This window comes from Bactrocera tryoni, chromosome 1 (genome assembly GCF_016617805.1).
Source record: "Bactrocera tryoni isolate S06 chromosome 1, CSIRO_BtryS06_freeze2, whole genome shotgun sequence".
NCBI classification, from domain to species: domain Eukaryota; kingdom Metazoa; phylum Arthropoda; class Insecta; order Diptera; family Tephritidae; genus Bactrocera; species Bactrocera tryoni.
In genome coordinates, this window is record NC_052499.1 from 39,973,490 (window position 1) to 39,997,412 (window position 23,923).

The following is a 23,923-nucleotide window of genomic DNA, read 5'->3' on the forward strand; positions in this document are numbered from 1 at the left end:
CTTTTCAACTGAACAAAATGTTTAGCAAATGCAAAAAATTCTTATAAAACGTTATCCAGTCTTCTATGCTGTGAAGCCATGATCTTCAAAATTTCTTCGTTCGAAACATTAAAATCTCTATGGATATTGAAAGGAGCAAGGCCGTTCAAACTGTTTACGCTAGTCACATTGCGCAAGTAAGTTTTCAGCCTGCGAAAAGTCGCAAACGATTTTTCTCTACGAACAGCTGATTCCATAGAATTACAGGACACTGCGGATATTGATGCACAGTTGGATATAAATTTCTGTCACAAATATTTAGGGTTTAAATGAATGATTTGGCTCTTCTCAGTAGTACGAATAATTCATCGCTAAAAAGTATAAATGATTGAAATGAAATTAAAATATTATATGGAAATATTTAATTATTATATAAGCTATTGGTAAATATTCAGTTATTTCTTTGCACAAATTATGAATCTGTGTTTAAGCTCGATATTAGCGAAATAAATTAATTTTTCCGGGTTAACCAAATTAGTCATTATTTTTACAGCTAAAACTTTTACTTGATTACTTAAAAAACTTCACATTTATTTTTTATAAATTCGTGTTGAAAACCCCTGATTGAATATCTTTAATATTGGCAAAAATCTAGCTTACTTTATTTTGCTTTTAGTTATTTATTTTTTATCACTTTCCTTCTACCCCTTCTCTACCAAGTACTTTCACATCTTCCTCTATTCGCATTATAGTAGTGCAAAGTTTCCGCCAGCTTCTAAAATTATTCCACAATTTCTTTCAAGATGTAATATTTTTTTACCGTGGCTTTGAAGAATCTACTTGTTCTCTTTTTTGTACACAAGCAACAAAGTCTTACAAATTTTTGCACGTGTGCTTCGATTGTTGTTTTCTTGGCCAAGTTTTCAAGTTTATTGCAACTTAAAATAAATTCCACTTAAGTGGTTTGCGGGCTTATGCTTACATTTTTATGTGTGCAACATTGTTTTGCGAACAAGACGCTGCAATCTGTTGGCTAGTTTAAACTAGAATTTTTAAAGCAAGAGCTAACCGTTTCCAGTGAATTTAACAATCGCTTGAATTGTCAACTACATTTATTGACTTGTTTCATTTAAAATATTTCCTTTAAATAAATATAGATCTAAATATTTATTTGTCGAATAATTTTCTGCATAAACTCCTCAAACGTGACTCATAGTTCTTTTAATCAATTAGTAAGTAGTATAAAACAAATTAGGCAAAACCCTTATCAATGCCACCTTATGACCAAAAATTGTATAAGTGGAACGAATACTATTCAATCTTTTAGGGACCGAATATGTGGACACCAGAGCCTAAAGTTGACTTTTTACCGAAAATATATATGTAGATGTATGCGTTAGATATATAATTGAAATTCAGAGAGATTCCTTTCTTTAAAGTAGCATGTCTATGAACTTCAAATGCATTGAACCGGATTAATAATTCTTATCTTATGTATATTGGGGGTACATAAAATAAGAATTTTTGAACTTCCAGGTGACTTTATACGGCATATATGGGCTGAAATGCGAATTATTTTAATAAAATTGAGAAAGCGTGTTTTTCCAATAACTTTCTATTATTTTTTGTGTTTTGAACAAAATATAAAACTCGCCGTAAACCTCATATAACACATACTAAAACAAAGGTAACTCGGTTTCATTTAGGTACTTCACATACAATCACCAATCATATAGAGCAAGGTCAAGTGGATGTCCGAAAATCTTGGTAATAGTTATATGCGGTTCGGTTTTCAAGTTTTCGCGCAATCGTATCTCTTTTAGGCACAAAGAAACACTGTTATGAATAAAATATGTTCTGCAATTTTCATTGGACTTGACTCAAATATTGCGGGATATATCCAGCATAAAGTCACCTATAAGTTCTACAATTTTTATATGTATTATTTATATGGGGGCACAGGAAAGTATTGACCCGATTTAACCCATTTTTGACAGAATGAAACACCATTGCCAGAAAAGGATTCTGCGCGAATTTCAATTTCATATCAAACACGTTGAACAATATTTTCGGTCAAAAGTCAACTATTGGTATCGGGTCCACTTGTTCGGTACCTAAGGGCTTGAACAGTTTTGGTTGGATTTGGACATTTATTGGTCAAAAGGTAACTTACTTTAGGGGAATTATTACCGCAAAATTGTGTTCCATTATATTAATTAATTATTTATATGTGTACTGGAAAGTGAAAGAATCAAATAGAATTTTAAATTGTGTTATATGGGAAGTAGGCGTGGTTGTAGTCCGATTCGCTCATTTTCACAGAGTAATATAGGAATATGAAAGGGATGTTACGTTCCGAATTTTGTCGAAATGGGTCACACCTTCTCCGATAGAGCCCCCTTATACCATCTATATACCACCCGAATAGAATAATTAAGCAGGATTTCAGTATTTAATTAAAAAAAATAAATAAAGCAGTACTAATTTTATGCAACCAACCTAATTCAACGCGCTTTTTTTAAAGAAGAAGAAGGAAGACGGGGAAAATGCTTATATGTTAAGAAGAAGCCCTGTAGTTTACTAAGAAAAATAATCTAAAGCTCGACCTAGCCCGACACTATAACAAAAGCCCTAATTTTTAAAAAATTAAAAATATTTTTTTTTCCCGAAAAAAACAATATAATACATTAACTAAATTAATACTTATATAATTAATATTAAATACATAACATGTTTTTCAGAATATGTAAAATGGAATATCATTTGATCCATAAGCGAATTCAGAGTGTATGGATTGCACTTTTGACAGTTCAAAAAACTGACTTAGTTAATTATTGGTGCACTATTGGTTCAATAAATTTTTTTAAATCGACTCAGTCCTATCAATTTCCGAACAAGTCCTTTATATATGTACATATATAGCCGACTTCATCATCAAGCATACGTTTTTAAACTACCATAAGCTTGTTCTGTTAGATTTTCCACAGTAATTTATGTGTATCAATAGTATCCACCAAAAATACCTTTGGAAGAGATAAGCTCTTCTTCCTTTTTAAACTATCTACTATGAAATTTATTGGCCTTATACGTCGAGACTTATGTAACTGTTCTATTTGCTACACAAATAAATTTAACACAAATATAAAATTTAAAGCTTTATTTGGAAAAAAATCACTTACCACAATTAATTTAGAATACAACAGCTATTTATGATAATATACATATGTTGTTCAAATATCATTGAACATGCTTATTTATATGCAAAGCCAAAATTATACTAAATATAAATATCTATTTATATATTAATACATACATATGTATATACATATATGAGTCACGTATGCATTTAAATGTAATACGCATGTACTCAAGATATGTTATATAAACATATTTACTTAGGTTTGGGCAATTGATTACAAATGCACTTGTGCACTTGAAAACAGCCCAAACCATACAACATAAATTGTATGACCACACACGCACACATGTATGGCATTGTATGGTTGAAAACAACCCCATGTGGTGTGCTGTAACATACATACACATACATATATTTAATTAGATAAGATAGTTTTAAAAATTTGTATATAAGCAAAGAAAAATACCAAATAAAATCAGAATGAAATATTTCTCACTCAATGAAGGTCATTTTATTTCCCCCCACCAGAGGTAAGGAATAAATAATCTTTTTTTGAGTTCAAAAGTTTGATCTTACAAATCAAACAGTTTGATGTTATAATTCAAACATTTTTGGTCCTTCGAGCCGGATAAAGAGCTCGGCCATTTTAAAAAAGCCCTGTTATTAATACAAATACAGGCAAAATTAAATTGTAAGACGGGTGTATATTCCCGCATATTGACAAAATAAAAATATATGTAAGACGGGTGTATATTCCCGCATTAAAACCGATCGCATAAGCCGTTTTAGCAGAGACTAAACGCAGTGATCTAACTGCTATCCAAGAAATATTCAGCGGCTGTGAGTCGAGGCACAGCAAGGTCAACTAGGCGACCAAATCAAATACCTCCAACGATTTCTTTGGAGAAAAACAAGCAGCAACATGACAAATAAATACAAGTCACATACATTTGATTTGGATCTTGGAATTTTCATATTCAAGAGGAAAATTCAACTCCTCACAGAAGTAATGGAAGATCTCCACCAAATCACTATAATAAAAAGTGATCATATTAAACATTTGAAAATTGTGTTTCTTCAAATGCACAATTTTCACACAAATTATTTTTCAAAAATTTTTCCTGAAGTTGAAAATTTATATTTTGAAATAACGGCGGAGTATTTCCAAAATCTCAAACTTTGTATAGCGAGATTACAAAAAGGAGAGCACGAAATTAGTTATATTTCTCTTCAGCGTGATGTCCTGTTTGAAGATTTTGCAATAGAAGAAGAACCTGAAATTTTGTACCGTTTTGACTCGGATTTAAAATGTACAAAAGTTCCCATCTTTTATCTACCTTGTATATATCTGTCTTCTGCTGAGGAAGAAACAGCAGAAGTAATAGAGGAAGACAAAAACATACATGAAGTTGAAGTTGAAGAAGAATCACTTGAAGAACTTCATAAAGCTTCAAAAACTGAGGAACAACCAACTAAATTGGTAACTTGTCATCTATCTCTTCCGGCAGGCTCACATTTTGGAAAAATGTTGGAAAGTGAAGTCCAGGTTAAATCGTTTGAAGACGAAACTGAAGTAGCTGATCATATTTTGGAAGATGATGCTAAAACACAGAAGGAAAATTTTACTACTTCACTAAAATACATAAAGGAAAAATGCACCGATGAAGAAGGTGATAATACCGGCAGGAATTCAGCGCAAAAGAGTACAAAAACGGTTGCAGCTTTGAAGAACACAGGAACATCCAAGGGTGGATCCAGCAGCAGTAAGGACGAACGCCAATACAGCAAGTGTGATGACGTTAAATCAAAGAGAAAAGATGAGAAATCCGGCTCGAAGGACCAAAATGTTAATAAAGGTTCTAATATGCGGGAATATACACCCGTCTTACAATTATTTTTTTATGTTGCCTGTATTTTAAATACAGGACTTTTTAATTTTGGCCGAGCTCTTCATCCGGTTCGAAGGACCAAAAATGTTAATAAAGGTTCTAATATGCGGGAATATACACCCGTCTTACAATTTAATTTTGCCTGTATTTGTATTAATAACAGGGCTTTTTTAAAATGGCCGAGCTCTTTATCCGGCTCGAAGGACCAAAAATGTTTGAATTATAATATCAAACTGTTTGATTTGTGAGATCAAACTTTTGAACTCAAAAAAAGATTATTTATTCCTTACCTCTGGTGGGGGAAAAAAATGACCTTCATTGAGTGAGAAATATTTCATTCTGATTTTATTTGGTATTTTTCTTTGCTTATATACAAATTTTTAAAACTATCTTATCTAATTAAATATATGTATGTGTATGTATGTTACAGCACACCACATGGGGTTGTTTTCAACCATACAATGCCATACATGTGTGCGTGTGTGGTCATACAATTTATGTTGTATGGTTTGGGCTGTTTTCAAGTGCACAAGTGCATTTGTAATCAATTGCCCAAACCTAAGTAAATATCTTTATATAACATATCTTGAGTACAGGCGCATTACATTTAAATGCATACGTGCCTCATGTATGTATGTACATATGTATTAATATATAAATAGATATTTATATTTAGTATAATTTCGGCTTTGCATATAAATAAGCATGTTCAATGATATTTGAACAATGTACATTCGGATATGATGTATTAAAATACTAATTGCTTTTGTGCAATTTATATAATAAATTACCAATAACTTCAAATATATGTGAATACAAACTTCCTCTTCTTCTTTAGTTAACAAGTTAGTTAACAACAACTAGACTAGTATAGTTATGACTGTCAACAGTGACGTGAGAGCCAAGTCGCTAGTGCAACGACTGTTTGTTTGTTGACAGGAGATAATTTATCTTGCCCTAGTTCACTGCTAGACCCATTTGCTTTACTTCCTTGTCCAGGCAGGAGAAAGCAGAACTAACGGCGCGGGTGTTGAGGCCGATGATATCAATAACACCCTTAAAAAAGATTCCCTATCCTGACGGAGCGGGAATACCAAATTTAGACATCGCGGCATAAAGGCAACTCCTTTTCGTGCTGTCGAGCTTTGAAATCGACGAAGATGTGGTGAGTGTCGATTCTCCTTTCACGGGTCTTTTCCAAAATTTGGCGCCTGGTGAACATCTGGTCGGTTGTTGATTTTCCAGGCCAGGATGGAGGATGGAGTCATGTGTAGAAGTTCACGCAAGTGAGGAAACTTCTCTGATCGCCATTCACTTGGGAGTGGCCAGAAACGATTCTTTTACACATGGCTCAAGCAGCTCACTACTTCCGGTCTTTGACCAAGTATCCTCTAGAAAGCCTAAGAACATTCGTTCGAAGACGAGCTAATGTGAGAAGGCGAAACATCCGCTGGATAGGGTTGTGCGCTGGGTTTGGGACCCGCCACGTAAAAAAACACCCCCAATGAAAGGAAGCAACAAGCCTCGGATGAGAGACCCCCTTTTGATGACGAACATGGCAAACGAAATAAGGACTACGACTTGAGGGCATGCACATGGAATGCCCGGACCCTTAATTAGGAAGGTGCCGCTGCCCAGCTGGTTGATGTCCTCGCAAAAATAAAGGCTGACATCACCGCCATCCAAGAAATGCGATGGACGGGACAAGGACTGAGACGAGTAGATCCTTGTGACATTTACTACATTGGCCATATAAAGGAGCGCAAGTTTGGTGTTGGATTCGTGGTGGGAGAGAGACTCCGTCGCCGAGTACTATCTTCCACTCCGGTGAATGAACGTCTAGCCACAATCCGCATCAAAGCGAGGTTCTTCTACATATCGCTGATTTGCGCCCACGCCCCGATGGAAGAGAAGGACGATGTGACCAAAGATGAATTCTATGAGCCCTTGGAACGCACTTATGAGAGTTGCCCCCGCCACGATGCAAAACCGTGCTTGACGACTTTAACGCCAGGGTGAGCAAATATCCCCAAATGGGATAAGGATGATTGGTTTGAGACCCGTCACGTGAAAAACAGTACCAATGGAAAAGACAAAACAGCCTCGGAAGAGAGACCCTCTTTTGATGACGACCATGGCAAACGAAACGAGGACTACGATTTAAGGGCATGCTCCTGAAATGTCCGGTCCCTTAGTTAAGAAGGTGCCGCTGCCCAGCTGGTAGATGTCCTCATTAGAGCGAAGGCTGACATCACCACAGTCCAAGAAATGCGATGGACGGCACATGGACTGAGGCGAGTAGGTTCTTGTGGCAATTACTACAGTGGCTATATAAAGGAGCGTAAATTTGGAGTGGGATTCGTGGTGGGAGAGAGCCTCCCTCGCCGAGTACTGTTATTCACTCCGGTAGATGAACGTCTAGCCGCAATCCGCATCAAAGCGAAGTTCTTCAACATATCGCCCCGACGGAAGATCGGGACGATGTGACTAAAGATGCCTTCTATGAGCGCTTGGAGCGCACCAATGAGAGCTGCGCCTCCACGATATCAAAATCGTGCGATTCCCTTCGACGTCCTGACGGAAGAGAAGGACGATGTGACCAAAGACGCCTTCTATGTGCGCTTGAAGCGCACTTATGAGACGTGCTCCCGCCATGGTATCAAAATCCTGCTTGGCGACTCTAAGGCCAGGGTGGGTAAAGAAATATAATTACCGGTAGTACCAGATTCCAGCATAAGAAAATTCATTAATCCACCTGGCTGTCTCTGGATCGAAAAACCACCAACCAAATCGATCCTGTTGTGATAGATGGAAGACACGTCTCCAGTGTTTTAGATGTGCGTACGCCGTGTGGTCCTAATGTTGACTAGCCAAGATACACAAGGAAAATTCGACGTCGAGAAGCTGCAATCACAATAGACAGCCGAACGATTTTCTACTCGACTTGCACTCCTGCTCTCTGAGAGCACTCCTCAACAACTCGGTATAAGGGAACTGTGGGACGGCATTTCAAACTCCTTACGTACAGCTGCAACTGAAACCATTTGTTTTCGGAAGACGCAAAAGTACAGCTGGTACGACGAGGAGAGCGGAGAGAAAACAGGCTGCCTACCTCGCAACGTTGCGATCGACCACAACACGTTCGGGATGGAATAGATACCGAGAGCTGAAGAAATGCCGACTAGGGTAATGCTCGAAAATTCAACGGCAAAATGCGGCGACTAACAGCAGGTTTCAAGACGGGAGCATACTCTTGTAGAAGCCCTAAAGATGATATAGTGATGGATGCCCAAAGCATACTAAAATTATGGAGGGAACACTTCTCCAGCTTCTCTGACTGCCCAATCGATGACGATGGAGCAGTCGTTCCATTACCCGACCATGAAGAAGTTCGAATAGCAATTGCCCGCCTGAAGAACAACAAAGCGGCAGGGGCCGACGGATTGCCGGCCGAGCTATTCAAACACGGCGGCGAAGAACTGATAAGGTGCATGCATCAGCTTCTTTGTAAAATATGGTCTAACGAAAGCATGCCCAACGATTGGAATTTAAGTGTGCTATGCCCAATCCATAAAAAAGGAGACCCCACAATCTGCGCCAACTACCGTGGGATTAGCCTCCTCAACATCGCATATAAGGTTCTATCGAGCGTATTGTGTGAAAGATTAAAGCCCACCGTCAACACACTGATTGGACCTTATCAGTGTGGCTTCAGACCTGGCAAATCAACAACCGACCACATTTTCACCATGCGCCAAATCTTGGAAAAGACTCGTGAAAGGAGAATCGACATACACCACCTCTTCGTCGATCTCAAAGCTGCTTTCGACAGCACGAAAAGGAGCTGCCTTTATGCCGCGATGTCAGAATTTGGTATCCCCGCAAAACTAATACGGCTGTGTAAACTGACGTTGAGCAACACGAAAAGCTCCGTCAGGATCGGGAAGGACCTCTCCGAGCCGTTCTTCTGGAAAAAATAGTTCGAGCTGCAGAACTAAACAGAGAAGGTACCATCTTCTACAAGAGTGTACAGCTGCTAGCGTATGCCGACGATATTGATATCATCGGCCTCAACACCCGCGCCGTTAGTTCTGCTTTCTCCAGGCTGAACAAGGAAGGAAAGAAAATGGGTCTGGCAGTGAACGAGGACAAAACGAAATATCTCCTGTCATCAAACAAACAGTCGTCGCACTCGCGACTTGGCTCTCACGTCACTGTTGACAGTCATAACTTTGAAGTTGTAGATAATTTCGTCTATTTAGGAACCAGCATTAACACCTCCAACAATGTCAGCCGGGAAATCCAACGCAGGATTGCTCTTGCCAACAGGTGCTACTTCGGACTGAGTAGGCAATTGAAAAGTAAAGTCCTCTCTCGCCGAACAAAAGCTAAACTCTATAAGCCGCTTATAATTCCCGTCCTGCTAAAGGCAGCGGTTACGCTGGCTAGGTCATGTTGTCCGGATGGATGAAAACACTCCAGCTCTGAAAGTATTCGACGCTGTACCCGCCGGGGGAAGCAGAGGAAGAGGAAGACCTCCACTGCGTTGGAAGGACCAAGTGGAGAAGGACCTGGCTTCGTTTGAAATATCCAACTGGCGCCACGTAGCGAAAAGACGAAACGACTGGCGCGCTGTTGTTAGCTCGGCTATAATCGCGTAAGCGGTGTCTACGCCAATTAAGAAGAAGAAGAAACCCACACTGATAAGGTCCAATCCGTTTGTTGATGGTGGGCTTTAATCTTTCACACAATGCGCTTGATAGAACCTTATACGCGATGTTGAGGAGGCTTATCCTACGGTAGTTGGCGCAGATTGTGGGGTCTCCCTTTTTGTGGATTGGGCAGAGCACACTTAAATTCCAATCGTTGGGCATGCTTTCGTCCGACCATATTTTACAAAGAAGCTGATGCATGTTCCTTATCAGTTCTTCGCCGCCGTGTTTGAATAGCTCGGCCGGCAATCCATGGGCCCCCGCCGCTTTGTTGTTCTTTAGATGGGTAATTGCTATTCGAACTTCTTCATGGTCGGGCAATGGAACGTCTGGATGCAGCCATCGTCATCGATTCGGCAGTCGGAGAAGCTGGAGAAGTGTTCCCCCCATAATTTTAGTATGCTTTGGGCATCCATCACTATATTATCTTTGGGGCTTCTACAAGAGTATGCTCCCGTCTTGAAACCTGCTGTTAGTCGCCGCATTTTGCCGTTGAATTTTCGAGCATTACCCTAGTCGGCATTTCTTCAGCTCTCGGTATCTATTCCATCCCGAACGTGTTGTGGTCGATCGCAACGTTGCGAGGTAGGCAGCCTGTTTTCTCTCCGCTCTCCTCGTCGTACCAGCTGTACTTTTGCGTCTTCCGAAAACAAATGGTTTCAGTTGCAGCTGTACGTAAGGAGTTTGAAATGCCGTCCCACAGTTCCCTTATACCGAGTTGTTGAGGAGTGCTCTCAGAGAGCAGGAGTGCAAGTCGAGTAGAAAATCGTTCGGCTGTCTATTGTGATTGCAGCTTCTCGACGTCGAATTTTCCTTGTGTATCTTGGCTAGTCAACATTAGGACCACACGGCGTACGCACATCTAAAACACTGGAGACGTGTCTTCCATCTATCACAACAGGATCGATTTGGTTGGTGGTTTTTCGATCCAGAGACAGCCAGGTGGATTAATGAATTTTCTTATGCTGGAATCTGGTACTACCGGTAATTATATTTCTTTACCCACCCTGGCCTTAGAGTCGCCAAGCAGGATTTTGATACCATGGCGGGAGCACGTCTCATAAGTGCGCTTCAAGCGCACATAGAAGGCGTCTTTGGTCACATCGTCCTTCTCTTCCGTCAGGACGTCGAAGGGAATCGCACGATTTTGATATCGTGGAGGCGCAGCTCTCATTGGTGCGCTCCAAGCGCTCATAGAAGGCATCTTTAGTCACATCGTCCCGATCTTCCGTCGGGGCGATATGTTGAAGAACTTCGCTTTGATGCGGATTGCGGCTAGACGTTCATCTACCGGAGTGAATAACAGTACTCGGCGAGGGAGGCTCTCTCCCACCACGAATCCCACTCCAAATTTACGCTCCTTTATATGGCCACTGTAGTATTGCCACAAGAACCTACTCGCCTCAGTCCATGTGCCGTCCATCGCATTTCTTGGACTGTGGTGATGTCAGCCTTCGCTCTAATGAGGACATCTACCAGCTGGGCAGCGGCACCTTCTTAACTAAGGGACCGGACATTTCAGGAGCATGCCCTTAAATCGTAGTCCTCGTTTCGTTTGCCATGGTCGTCATCAAAAGAGGGTCTCTCTTCCGAGGCTGTTTTGTCTTTTCCATTGGTACTGTTTTTCACGTGACGGGTCTCAAACCAATCATCCTTATCCCATTTGGGGATATTTGCTCACCCTGGCGTTAAAGTCGTCAAGCACGGTTTTGCATCGTGGCGGGGGCAACTCTCATAAGTGCGTTCCAAGGGCTCATAGAATTCATCTTTGGTCACATCGTCCTTCTCTTCCGTCGGGGCGTGGGTGCAGATCAGCGATATGTTGAAGAACCTCGCTTTGATGCGGATTGTGGCTAGACGTTCATTCACCGGAGTGAATGATAGTACTCGACGACGGAGCCTCTCTCCAACCACGAATCCAACACCAAACTTGCGCTCCTTAATATGGCCACTATATTAAATGTCACAAGGACCTACTCATCTCTGTCCTTGTCCCGTCCATCGCATTTCTTGGACGGCGGTGATGTCAGCCTTTATTTTCGCGAGGACATCAACCAGTTGGGCAGCGGCAATCAAGGGTCCGAACATCAGGTGCATGCCTTATATCGTAGTCCTTATTTCGTTTGCCATGTTCTCTTTAGCAAAAGGGGGGTCTCTCATCCGAGGCAGTTGGTAATTTTTCATTGGGGGTCTTTTTACGTGGCGGGTCCCAAAACCAGCGCACAACCCTTGTAGGGAATGTTTCGCCTTCTCACTTTAGCTCGCCTTCGAACGGATGTTCTTAGGCTACCCAGAGGATACTTGGTCAAAGACCGGAAGTAGTGAGCTGCTTGAGCCATGTGTAAAATAATCGTTTCTGGCCACTCCCAAGTGAATGGCGATCAGAGAACTTTCCTCACTTGCGTGAACTTCTACACATGACTCCATCCTCCAGCCAAACTATTTCTCGTTTATTAACAATTAAATGGATCGTTTTTCAGCAGGATTATATATGTACCGAATTCACTCCTATATCCCACTATTACAATATTCTTACTTTGTGGTATATATGTATAATACAATATTTTCAATTTCTGTAAATATTTTCAAGAAAAGCAGTGAACATTTTTGATCTAAAAATTGGAAGGTTTTCAATAATGTGTTCGGTTCCAAGCTACAACTTTATGTTAATCATGCTGAAATTAACGAAAACTTCCTAACTTCCGCAACATTTGGCTCCTGTCTGATGTGCGAGAACAGAACGGGTCCACATTTACTTTCGAAAAAAATTGTCATCTTCTCATTTCAAAGTAAGTTGGAGAATTGCAAAAATATTGAAATAACAAGGTAACTTGTTCGGGCACTGCAGTCGTTATTTTTGATCTATCAGTTGAGTTGGACGGAGGTTATTAACTGATACTAGTGCCAACAATATGTACTAAATTAGCAGAATACTGAAGTAATTGTATGGATGTTATACGAAAATTTTTATTAAGAAAATCAAGTGACTGAAAACTTTTGTGTAGTGACATGACATGATAGACAGATGCATGATATTTAGACAGAACGAAATCAAAGCGTCTAATAATGGTACCTTAACCCAAAAAACAAAGCTTTACTATTTATCTAGCTTCACTTTTATTAAGAATGCTTTTTATTTTATATCTGTGAGAGTCCGTTTAAAAAGAATGGACGTGCTGACGACAAGCTACGTCCAGGGCGGCCATCAATTGATGATTAACACGTCAGAATTGGTTCATGAAAATTGGTGATTAAGACTCAAAGGTCTTACTGACATTGTTGGAATATCGGAAAGATCAATGAAAACCATTTCATAAGATCATTTGAGCGAAGAAAATTTAAAGCACGATGTATACGATCACTACATTCTTTCGAAGAGCAACGTCGCCGAACGTCGTGAAATGGCTGTGAAACAATGCTTTCTGACTACCAGGATGTCATGAAACGTATTATTACTGACGATAAGTCTTTGATCTATGCTAACGACCCAGTAACAGACGCACAATCGGCCCGATATCGTGAAAAAGGTGAACCAAAGCGGAGAAAAACACTTCGTAGCAAATCAGAATTAGGGTTATGTTAACAGTTTTCTTCGAAATCGAGGTGTGGTGCACTTCGAATTCCTTTTGACTGGCCAAACTGTCAGCAAGCAATACTCATGTTTTTGCACCACGATATTTTCAACCATTATTGTGCCGCAAATGCAGTATTCCGTGTGATTTCTGGCTATTCAGCAAAAGCAAACGACCGCTCCGGGGAAACCGTGGATCGCTAAGTGCATTAAAGGCTTTACCGGAAATTGACTTTAACAACTGTTTCGACGATTCGGTAAAAACGATGGCACAAATGTAAGGCCAATGGCGATTACTTTAAGGAAGAATATATAGATTTTGAAGAATAAATTAAGAAATTTAAAATTATGAACAAATTCTACATTTACTAAGGGAATTATGCTTTCGCTCAGACTAATCGTAAACCAAGCCAGACATTTATTTTTACGATATTATTAGTTATAGATTATATTCAAGTGACTGATATATTTCCGCTTATTAGTATTTCGCACTACTTGCAAAAAAGAATTCAAGCTTCTTGTAATTAATTGTAATTGTAATTATGTAATCAAAAATGTGTTGTCATAAGTAAGAAGAAGCGCTCCTCTCCCTCGCAATTAATTACAGGGGTATGAAGTGTGTTCATCTGAAAATGTTCATTCATATTCATAATAGAGCGATAAGGTTATTAGTTGGGATTTGCTTTTCCCATATATTGTATAACATATCTAATTAGTTCCATTGAGAAATCTTGCCACCTTCTGGAACATTATTTTTATTCATTCATCGGTATTCTGAAGAGTGTCATGCATAGGACTTATATGTTTAGCTTGGAGTCGGCTTCAAAACTTTAGCATTACTTCAGTTTTTTACTTGAAGCCATTACTGGCATTATCATTGAAAACAGTTATGGAATTAACAAATTTATGTATGGTTTGAGTTAAAATAGCCAAACCTAATAAAAACTATTACAGTGCTCTTATCATTTGGTGCATTTGCAAGTAAATTGGCACCATATGCAAGTTTAGTGAACACAAATCAAAGAAATACGTACAATCAATAAATTAGAATGCACAGCTGAACAATTGCTAAATGCACACTTTATGGCACCCTGCACACAAAAGACAAGCAATTCCTTTAAGTGAGTATATGAACTAGCTTATTGCTATTTACTAACATATCCTCTCGACTAAGTACCAAATGTGTGTAAAGGATTAAAGTTTCTGGAATTTTGGTTTTTATACTCTTGCAACATTTTGTTACAGAACATAAAAGTTTTGTTCACTTAACAGTTGTATGTATCACCAGAATCTTATCAAGATGCATATGGGGTTATATATGTATGTATACATAAATGAGCAGGATGATGAGACAAATTGAAATAGGGTGACTGTTTGTTCGTCTGTCCGTTCGTTCATGCAAGCTATAATTTGAGTAAAAATTAAGACATCGTAACAAAAAACCAGAACTTATTAACTAATTCTATATGTTCCCACATTCTATATATGTATACATAATAATTGAAAATAATTTATTTAACAAGTACTCTATTAGAGCTATCGATTATTTTTCTTGTGGCACAGATGTCGGAAACTTACGTAGCACACTCGATGGATGTGCCGCACGATTTAAAAGCGGAAGGCGAGACAAAAAATTCAATATCTTTGGAATGGCATGAATGAACAAAAATTTGTTGTGTCAAATACTTTTCAGTTGATTTTAGCGTGAAGACACATTCAAAATTTTAATTGTTTAACAAAAAATAATGTAAAATATTATTACTTAAAATAATGGATCGTGAAAAAATATCTACATTTAATCTAGAACGAAAATTTTTGTTTGACTTTACAAAATTTCATCAATTTATCGCCAATTTATGGGAAAGTAATTTTACAATTTTATCGTGCGCTAAATTTCAACCTTCAATAACTTTAACAAAAAACAGAGTTTTGAGGAAATATCTATATTACGGGATACGCGTCTAGTGCCCTTCCTATTGAACTGCTACTTTTCAAAATCGGTGATTTTGCGAAATGGATCACTATACGTGGTTTGGCCCATGTTGTATTCAAATATTTTGCGTTAAGGAAGTAGTTGTTAACAAATTTATCACCGAGGTGACAGTGCAAATAAAGAGCATCTAAAATATATTAGAATTATAAACAAACAAACTGAGCGGCGTGCATTTAGCGGTTTATGAACTTTCCATATGTGTACTCATGCATTATTAAAATGCAATAAAGGAAAAACAGCACGAAAATTTTTAGACATTTTCTGTATAAATAAATACATACAGGGAGTAATGTTACAAACGTGCTTGCTTAGAAGCGTCGACACAGAATTCCCAAAAACATTGAGAACTATAATAGGAATACACAAAGCATTTGGCTGAAATAATTTCACTGTTAAAAGCGTCAACAGTTCAAATATCTAAATAGTTCTCTTCTAAGAAAGTTCTCTGATTACCATTCAATGCATGAACCGCCTCGGATGAGAGACCCCTTCACCTGGAATATCCGGTCCCTTAATTGGGAAGGTGCAGCTGCCCAGCTGATTAGAGTGAAGGCTGACATCAATGCCGTCCAAGGAATGCGATGGACGGGACAAGGACTGAGGCGAGTAGGCCCTTGTGGCATTTATTACAGTGAACATATAAAGGAGCGCAAGTACGGTGTGGGATTCGTGGTGGGAGAGAGACTCGGTGGATGAGCCACAATCCGCACCAAAGCGCGGTTTTTTAACATATCGCTGATTTCCGCCCATGCTTTGACGGAAGAGAAGGACGATGTGACCAAAGATGCCTTCTATGAGCGCTTGAAGCGCACCTACGAGTGCTGCCTCCGCCACGATGTCAAAATCGTGCTTGGCAACTTCAACGCCAAAGCATTTGGCTGAAAAAATTTCACTGTTAAAAGCGTCAACAGTTCAAGTATCTAAAATATTGTTAAGAATAGCCAAACTTCAGCAGAATATAAACTCAGAATTTTATACATACATACATAGCAATCACTTATTAAACATGTCAGTGAGTGAAGCTATTTGTTTACATTTACTCATATTTACTTATATGCAGCCGTGTCAAAATTTGCGCTTTATGAAATTAACAAAGGTAAGCAAACTGTGATATGAAATTATAGAATATTGAATAATTAAGGACCATATTGACAAGGTTTGCGCATTCACTAGAGTTCTGTGAACCCTGTTTAATAATAACTAAAAGTTTTTAACAGTTCGAAATATCCTGGCTTTAAAATTTTTTTTTTTATAAATCTGTTTAAGAAATAAATGGAGCCTTATATATATATACTTCCCAATGCTTTCCAGTATTACCATAAAAGACATAACTACATATTGTAGGAGGAATCGCATTTAATACAAAACAATGCCCTACGTAGCAAAAAAACAGTATTAAATCGTTTTTTAATACCTTATACACATCAGTTGACATGTTTGTATCAAAATTATATTACAGATCAATTAATCAACTTTTACAATATTACCAAGAGTGAAGGAGTATCACTTATATACATAACTATCTTGCTCATAAAAGTCTACAAACGCACTTATAATGAATCATCTGCCTTGTCCAAGCAATAAAAATGGCTATTTACATAAGTGAGTAACTGCTAAGTAAAAGGGTTAGAACTAAGTGGTCATTATAACACAGTTACGTGTATAGTGTCTATTTTTCTGAACTAATTTCATATTTATATTCATGGCTAACTGTTCTAAATTGTTTCACCTTGTCAAGTAACAGGAATTTAAGTGAAGTAAAATGGCTAAGTTAATTGAAAAATAGTTCGTTAGTTCATTTCTACGGATAATAATTTCCTATACTTTCAGTTGTAATAACTCTTTCATTAATGAAATGGAAGCTTTAACAAAAAGACATTTAAAGCGTATGTTGTGAAATGCCAACTTCACTCCATTAAGGAAGTTCTGCATTGACCGAAACAAATGGTAGTCCGATGGTGCATAGTTAGGGCTATATGGTGGATGCATCAAAACTTCCCAGCCAAGCTTTTCCAGTTTTTGCCGAGTCATCAAAAATGTGTGTGGTTTAGCGTTGTCCTGATAGAAGACGACGCCCTTTCTGTTGCTTCAATCTCATGAGTTGTTAAAGAGTAATGTAGAATCAATCGTTCCTTTCCAACCCCACCAAACACTAAGCATAACCTTTCGAGGCGTGAATCATAATCCTTTTCGCATATTATTGTCGTATTTGATTCACTTTTCATCTTCTGTTACCATTCGCTTCAGAAATGATTCGATTTCGTTTCGTTTCAGGAAAGAATCCCGGTCCCGGTCAATCTTTTCCATTATTTCATCGACTTTTTCAACCAAAAGTCGACCAGAGCGAAATGCATCTTTTACATCGAAATTTCCAGAACGGAAGCGAGCGAACCATTGTTGTGCTATATGAACTGATACAGTATCGTCTTCGTCAACTTCTCAAATTTCATTGGTGGCTTCCTCCCTTTTTTATACAAATTATTCAAAATATAGCTAACTTCTTAATTATTTTCACCCATTTTTGAACAGCTACAACTTTTTTCAACTTCACCGAATTTAATCTTTTTATATGGTATGACACAACGTGATTGGTAGCACTGTACTATATATCTACGACGAAAATACTTCTTCGACTAACCAATATTAATAACATTTTGATTTGTACACTGGAAAGTGAATGAATCAAATAAAATTTAAAATGGTGGTTATAGTCTGATCTCACACTATATATGGGATTTTGAATAGAAAGTCTCTCATTAAATTTGACTGAAATCGGTTGAGAGGATCTAGAGATATGTGATTTTACATAGACGTTCGAATTTCAACTTTCAACGTCATCCTGAGTATTTACATCTATCTTGATTAGTTTGAGGTGATACGTACGTTTAAGTGAAAAAACTAATATACTCTGCAGCAACATGTTTCAAACTCTCAATCTACGTACAAAGAACACACAATTGGTTGCTTATTGCTGTTTCCTAATAGTATATTTGCTTGACTTTTAGAATATGAACGTTGACTCGTAATCAAATAAAACTTAATTCCAAAAGTTTTGCTTAGACTGCATTTTTATCTAAAGCACAAATCTTACGTCGATATAGCAGTCAAAATTAAAATTTGGAATCTATTCGCAGTAAGGCTATGTCAACATCCCTCGTGAAGGTTGAATTGATATTTGTTTAGGATGAATTATCATTATGATCATTTGGATTTTTTAAATGAATAATAGAAAGTTTAGTTTTCAATCCCTTGTATCTCAACAACGAAATGCTTAATATTTCTAGAAACGACGGCAAAATATCACAGAAACTTTCGGATTTAGGGCCACAATCAAGGGCCATACAATTGCACAAAATGGTTTTGTTATTTTAAGGATATTCTTTACATCTCTCTTTCTTACATTTTCCTTTAAAGTTATGGGTAATTTTAAAATATGTATTGCGAACCACGGTACTATAGAAAATCAACCAGTATCTCCTTCTTGATATTTACAGTAAATCAGCCAAATAGCCATTCTACTCTACACTAGACGTGAATTACTTCTTTAGTAAAATGAATCGCAAATAATGTGAAATATTTCGAGCGAAAAGATTATTTAGAACGCTACACTTTGAAAAGCAGATGAGGAAGCCTCTTTATTGCGCAATCTGAGCAAGGAGCAGCCTTTGAATATAACCAAGTTTATTTAGGAATCTTACCATTTTCATTAGTAGTAGCCATAAACAAGAAAAAACGTTAACTTCGACTACACCGAAGGTAATATACCCTTCACAGGTGCGTTTCTTTTAGTAACTATGTGTACAGTTTGTATGGAAGCTATATGCTATAGTAATTCGATCTGAACAATTTTTTCTGAGATTACATTGTTGCCTTAGAAAATAATCTATACCAAATTTCGAGAATAAATCTTGTCAAATACAAAAGTTTTCCATACAAGAATTTGATTCCAATCGTTCAGTTTGTATGGCAGCTATATGTTATAGTAGTCCGATATCGGCATTTCGGACAAATGAGCTGCTTATTGAAGAGAAAATGACGTTTACAAAATTTCAAAACGATATCTTAAAAACTGAGGGACTAGTTCGTATATATACAGACAAACGGACAGACAGACGGACATGGCTAAATCGTGACAAAGTTAATATACCCTGTTCAGGGTATAATTACTACTTTTGCAATATAATTTGTTTATTGAACGATTTTATTACTATTTAGTTCAACGGTCTATGGTAAAAAAATTTTTTGTTTTTTTGTTCTCGGTATAAATAAATAAAACCGCTAGCTTTCCAACCCGCGAGTAAGCAACATACGGTTGGTCATGTGAAGAAACCAGATATTCCAAATTTATTCCGCAAATTCCCAAGGACTGGCCTTGCCTTGTGCCTTGTGATTTATGATAATGACAAAAGCGAGACGAACCGGATATTGCAGACGTCGAACGGCAAATCAGATGGAATCATTGGAATCCGGGTAATAAATAAGTCTTCACCTTTAAAATTCCCGGTCAAAATCGTTGCTTCAATAACATTTGCCATTAACTTTTTAACAGCTAATCTAGTACTATTACAAAGCAGTGGTTGACTTATATTACGAAGCATAATAATTGTTACTCCATCTTCAATTGAAGATGATGTAGTGTTAATCTCGGCAAAGCAAGCAAATTTAGAAATTCGATAGGATAATTCACCACATCTTTTTCATTCGTCACAGTATCCAAAGATTTATACGAAACCACATCACCTGATATATTAATTTGTATGGCTGTATTTAATTCTTAACATCGTCATTTTTTGCTGCCAAAATTGCTCTTTCGCTCAACTAAGCACGATTTTAAAATTGCAATGCAATGTTCGGAAAAACACTTGCAATCAATTCTTCTTTTGATTGAGTGACATGAATTGGTATGAAGTTGTCACGAATGACATTGTTTGCACCAAACGAAGTCACTATGAAACATGAATTACAAGTTTGGATATTCGCCAAAAAAATTTGACTCAAGTGTAACTCCCAAAACCAAAGAGATCAAAGTCTCTGCACTTGGTTTCAATGCCGGTAATTTCACTTTCCAATTAGCACAATATAAACCCGCCGTTTCATTATTGTATTTGAATGCTTTGCAATGTTCACAAACTACAGAAATTAATCTAATATTACCTGATGCGTGCAAGCTATATTCAAATGTATTATTATAATTGTACGCTGCTCAATTCAAATTTCCTAAAACACGTGTCCTATTTTACAAAATTCTTCTACGCTTAGTACGCTGCCGATCTACTAAATTTCTTTGCAAGTGCTGCACATCATTTTACTGTGTTCTCCTAACTGCTACCTGTGAAGCTGCACGAGAACGTCTCCCAATATTGCCACGTTTTGGTGGTGTTTTTCAAAATTACAATTCAAAATCTGCAAATCTGCGAATAACAACTTAAAATCCCCTTAAAACATTAATAATTTTAATTTCAAGAAACAAAATCCAATTAATTATAAAAAGAGACAAAGTTGCCAAATATGCACTCGTTTGACACGACAATGTTGCGTTAAATTCTTTGTTTTGCTGCCGCCTTATATTACAAGTTCCTGTATTTAATTTAATTTTGAAAATAATTAAACAATTTTAACTTTTTTCTTGTAAAATTTATTCGATCTATTCTAACTGTTGTTAAAAAAATGTAAACAAAGAGAAACATGTTTCACCTGGTATTGTATATTTTCCTCGAAATTTCTGAAAATTTTCTTACCCTTATCGGTGTGTTACAGTTTAGCTAAATGATAAATAACATTCTCTGTCTAAATTTAACGTTTTCTGTTATTATCATGTAATGAGTTCTTCTTTTTAATTTACGCTTGTAAGTCGGTTAAAAAATAACATTTTCCAAATTTTACAAACCATCCTCATTGGATTCCCTTCAAAGTGGTTCAGGCAATTTTTCATTTCATGCAACGTCAGCTATAGCGAACAGACAAAAAAATCAGCTTATTTTTATATAAAAGATTGTTAAGTTTTCATTTTAAAGAAGACTTTCTTTTAGTTCTCATATAATGATTTGCCTAAAATTTCAAATTTTAAACATTTATATGTATGGTAGAAACATGTGTAATAAGGTAACGTCGTCCTCTTTTGTTAGTTAGCTTACAGCAAATTAATTGCTTCATTCCGCTTAAGTGCCAAACTGGAGGAGAACTATAAAGTTTTAATTTCATTATTCTCATTAGCAGCTTAATGAATATTAGTGTTGATGAGCCTACTGAAAGAAAAATGTTTATATCCGTATACATGATCAACTGGAGCGCCTGCCTGGCGCTTCTTTCTATCGCATCCCTCAGCCGTCCGAGGTGTTGACACAAAGTCATTAACGCTAAAGTTAATCGCGCGACTGCCTCCATTAGCTCTTTCTATGTTATATCAAATATCCGATTACATTTTCTGAAGCCACCATTGTAATGTATCTGTAAGTTCAAAAACTAATTAAGCCAAAATGCAACCACGACTTTTAATGTTGTACCCAAAAATGACGCAAATTTTTAAATTAATTAACATTGGGTGAAACGTTGGTAATTAATGTTATTTTATTAATTAAAAGGAAATTTAATATATGTACATATATATAATATCTCTGAAACTTAACCTAATATTATTGCATTGCAAACCTATATTAAAACAAGTGAGGAAGGGCTAAGCTTGGTGCAAGCGCACATTTTATACTCTTGCTACTTTCAAAAATCAATGCCAGGGAAATACTTTAAGGTGTAAAACCAATCATATAGAGCAAAGTCAGCCAGGTGGCTGAAAATTCTGATATTAGTTATCTACTTAAGTTACAAAGAGTCACTATAATGTGAAAAATACGCTATCTTATTTTCATTGGGATAACTCACAAATTGGCCGATATATGTGGTACAAAGTCACCTGGAACTTTGAAAATCTTTATATTAAGTATATGGGAGCTAAGGGAAGCGTTCAACCCATTTTGACATACAGACATATTAGAAGACGAAGATTATCCCATAATTAAAGCTCTCTATTTAGTTATTGATTTATCGCGATTTTAGTTGTTGCTCCTGCGATCCTCTGTACCAAATTACAGCTTTATATCTTAATTTAGTGTTTAGTTATTGCACTTTATATGTTTTCGGTTTATGGCGATTTGTTAACCCTCTACCGCATACAACGCCATATATGGTTTTGGGATTTTTTGCATTTGGCTTTGCACTAGCAAAGTGATGTAGCAGAACAAATTTGTAACGGTAGTTTTCTTTGGACAATTCTGTGTTGATATTTCAGATACTGTTTGATTTTGATAGGTTTTGCTTGTTGTTTTCGTTTATTTTGTAAAGGTGTCGCACATGAGTATCGCTAAGTGTATTTCGCGGTGTTTTGGACAAAATTTTTATCATCAAAATTAAGACTTTTCTCGGAGAAAAATTTATTTTTCGAAGGAAAAACATAGTGTTCACACAATAAAAATACTAACCGATTGGAAGGTAAGTACTATAGGCACGCTTTTGTGCAAAATCGGACAAAGCCATATATGGCCTTTCATGCAGTACATACTATTTTTGGAAAAACTGACGAAGCCATATGTGGCCTTTCATGCAGTACATACTATTTTGCCTTTCATGCATTTTAGTAAAATTTTTTTAGAAATGGATGCAAGATCGTTTTATGGAAATTTAAGATATGTAAATGTAGTCGATAATGGGCTTCAAAGCGACGATGATTATATATCCGAATCAGATGAAGAAGTTGTTGGAGCACAAGTTTCTGGCCAGGAAGATGTATTTATATTGGAGACCGATGAAAGCAGTTCCGAAGACGTATATGATGAGCCTAGTAGCTCAAACGCAAAACGCGCTAAAAAATCGAAACCACCAAACTGGAAAGAAAATAACTTGCCCCCGTATTTAAGTGAAAACTTTCCATTTCAAGGAGACATGGAGCTTCCAAGTTTTATCGATGAATTAGAGACGCCAGCGGAGTTCTTTCAATTTTTCTTTGACGAAGATTTGATAAACTTTATAGTTGAACAATCGAACATACTTGCGCTGCAAAAAGACATAAATAAGCCGGCAAATATTACTAAGAGCGAAATAGAGCAATTTTATAGGTGAGTTCAGCGTAAACACTGTGGAGAAGCTTAGTGAAAATTTGTTTTCAGGCATAGTCTTATACATGTCTTTGATGAAATTACCATCGTCGAGGCATTATTGGGATACTACAGTTGGCCAAGAATTTGTACGCACCATCATGACTTGCAATAGATGGGAAAACATTAAACGCTTTTTGCATTTCAACAACAATGAGGATATGAAATCGCCAGGTGAAGATGGATTTGACAAGCTGTTCAAAGTTCGACCACTTCTAAATAAAATCCGTGAAAAGGTACTGCTCATACCAAAAGAGGAGCAACTGGTTGTGGATGAGCAAATAATTCCCACAAAGTGCCGACATCATCTAAAACAATATATTCCGGCCAAACCGCACAAATGGGGTTTCAAGAATTTTGTTTTAAGTGGAGTTTCAGGATTTAGCTACGATTTTGATATATTTGCTGGAGCACAAAGTGATAAACATCCAGAGGGATCACCGAATCTGGGAATCAGCGGAAATGTTGTTACAAGGCTAGCAGTCACTGTACCGAG

At 37.3% G+C, this 23,923-nt stretch overlaps 1 protein-coding gene across 1 annotated transcript; it reads left to right on the forward strand.

Moving 5' to 3' along the window:
- Positions 1 to 22,749: 22,749 nt before the first annotated feature.
- On the forward strand, positions 22,750 to 23,392 carry LOC120767472. The gene is made up of 2 exons (XM_040093595.1): positions 22,750 to 22,765; positions 22,926 to 23,392. The coding sequence occupies exon 2, from the start codon at positions 22,928 to 22,930 to the stop codon at positions 23,390 to 23,392; it is 465 nt and encodes a 154-aa protein (XP_039949529.1). The 5' UTR covers positions 22,750 to 22,765; positions 22,926 to 22,927.
- Positions 23,393 to 23,923: the final 531 nt, after the last annotated feature.

What these genes read in the sequence shown, in the direction of transcription:
- LOC120767472 (XM_040093595.1), top strand. Translation starts at nt 22,928, where the DNA reads ATGGATGCAAGATCGTTTTATGGAAATTTAAGATATGTAAATGTAGTC.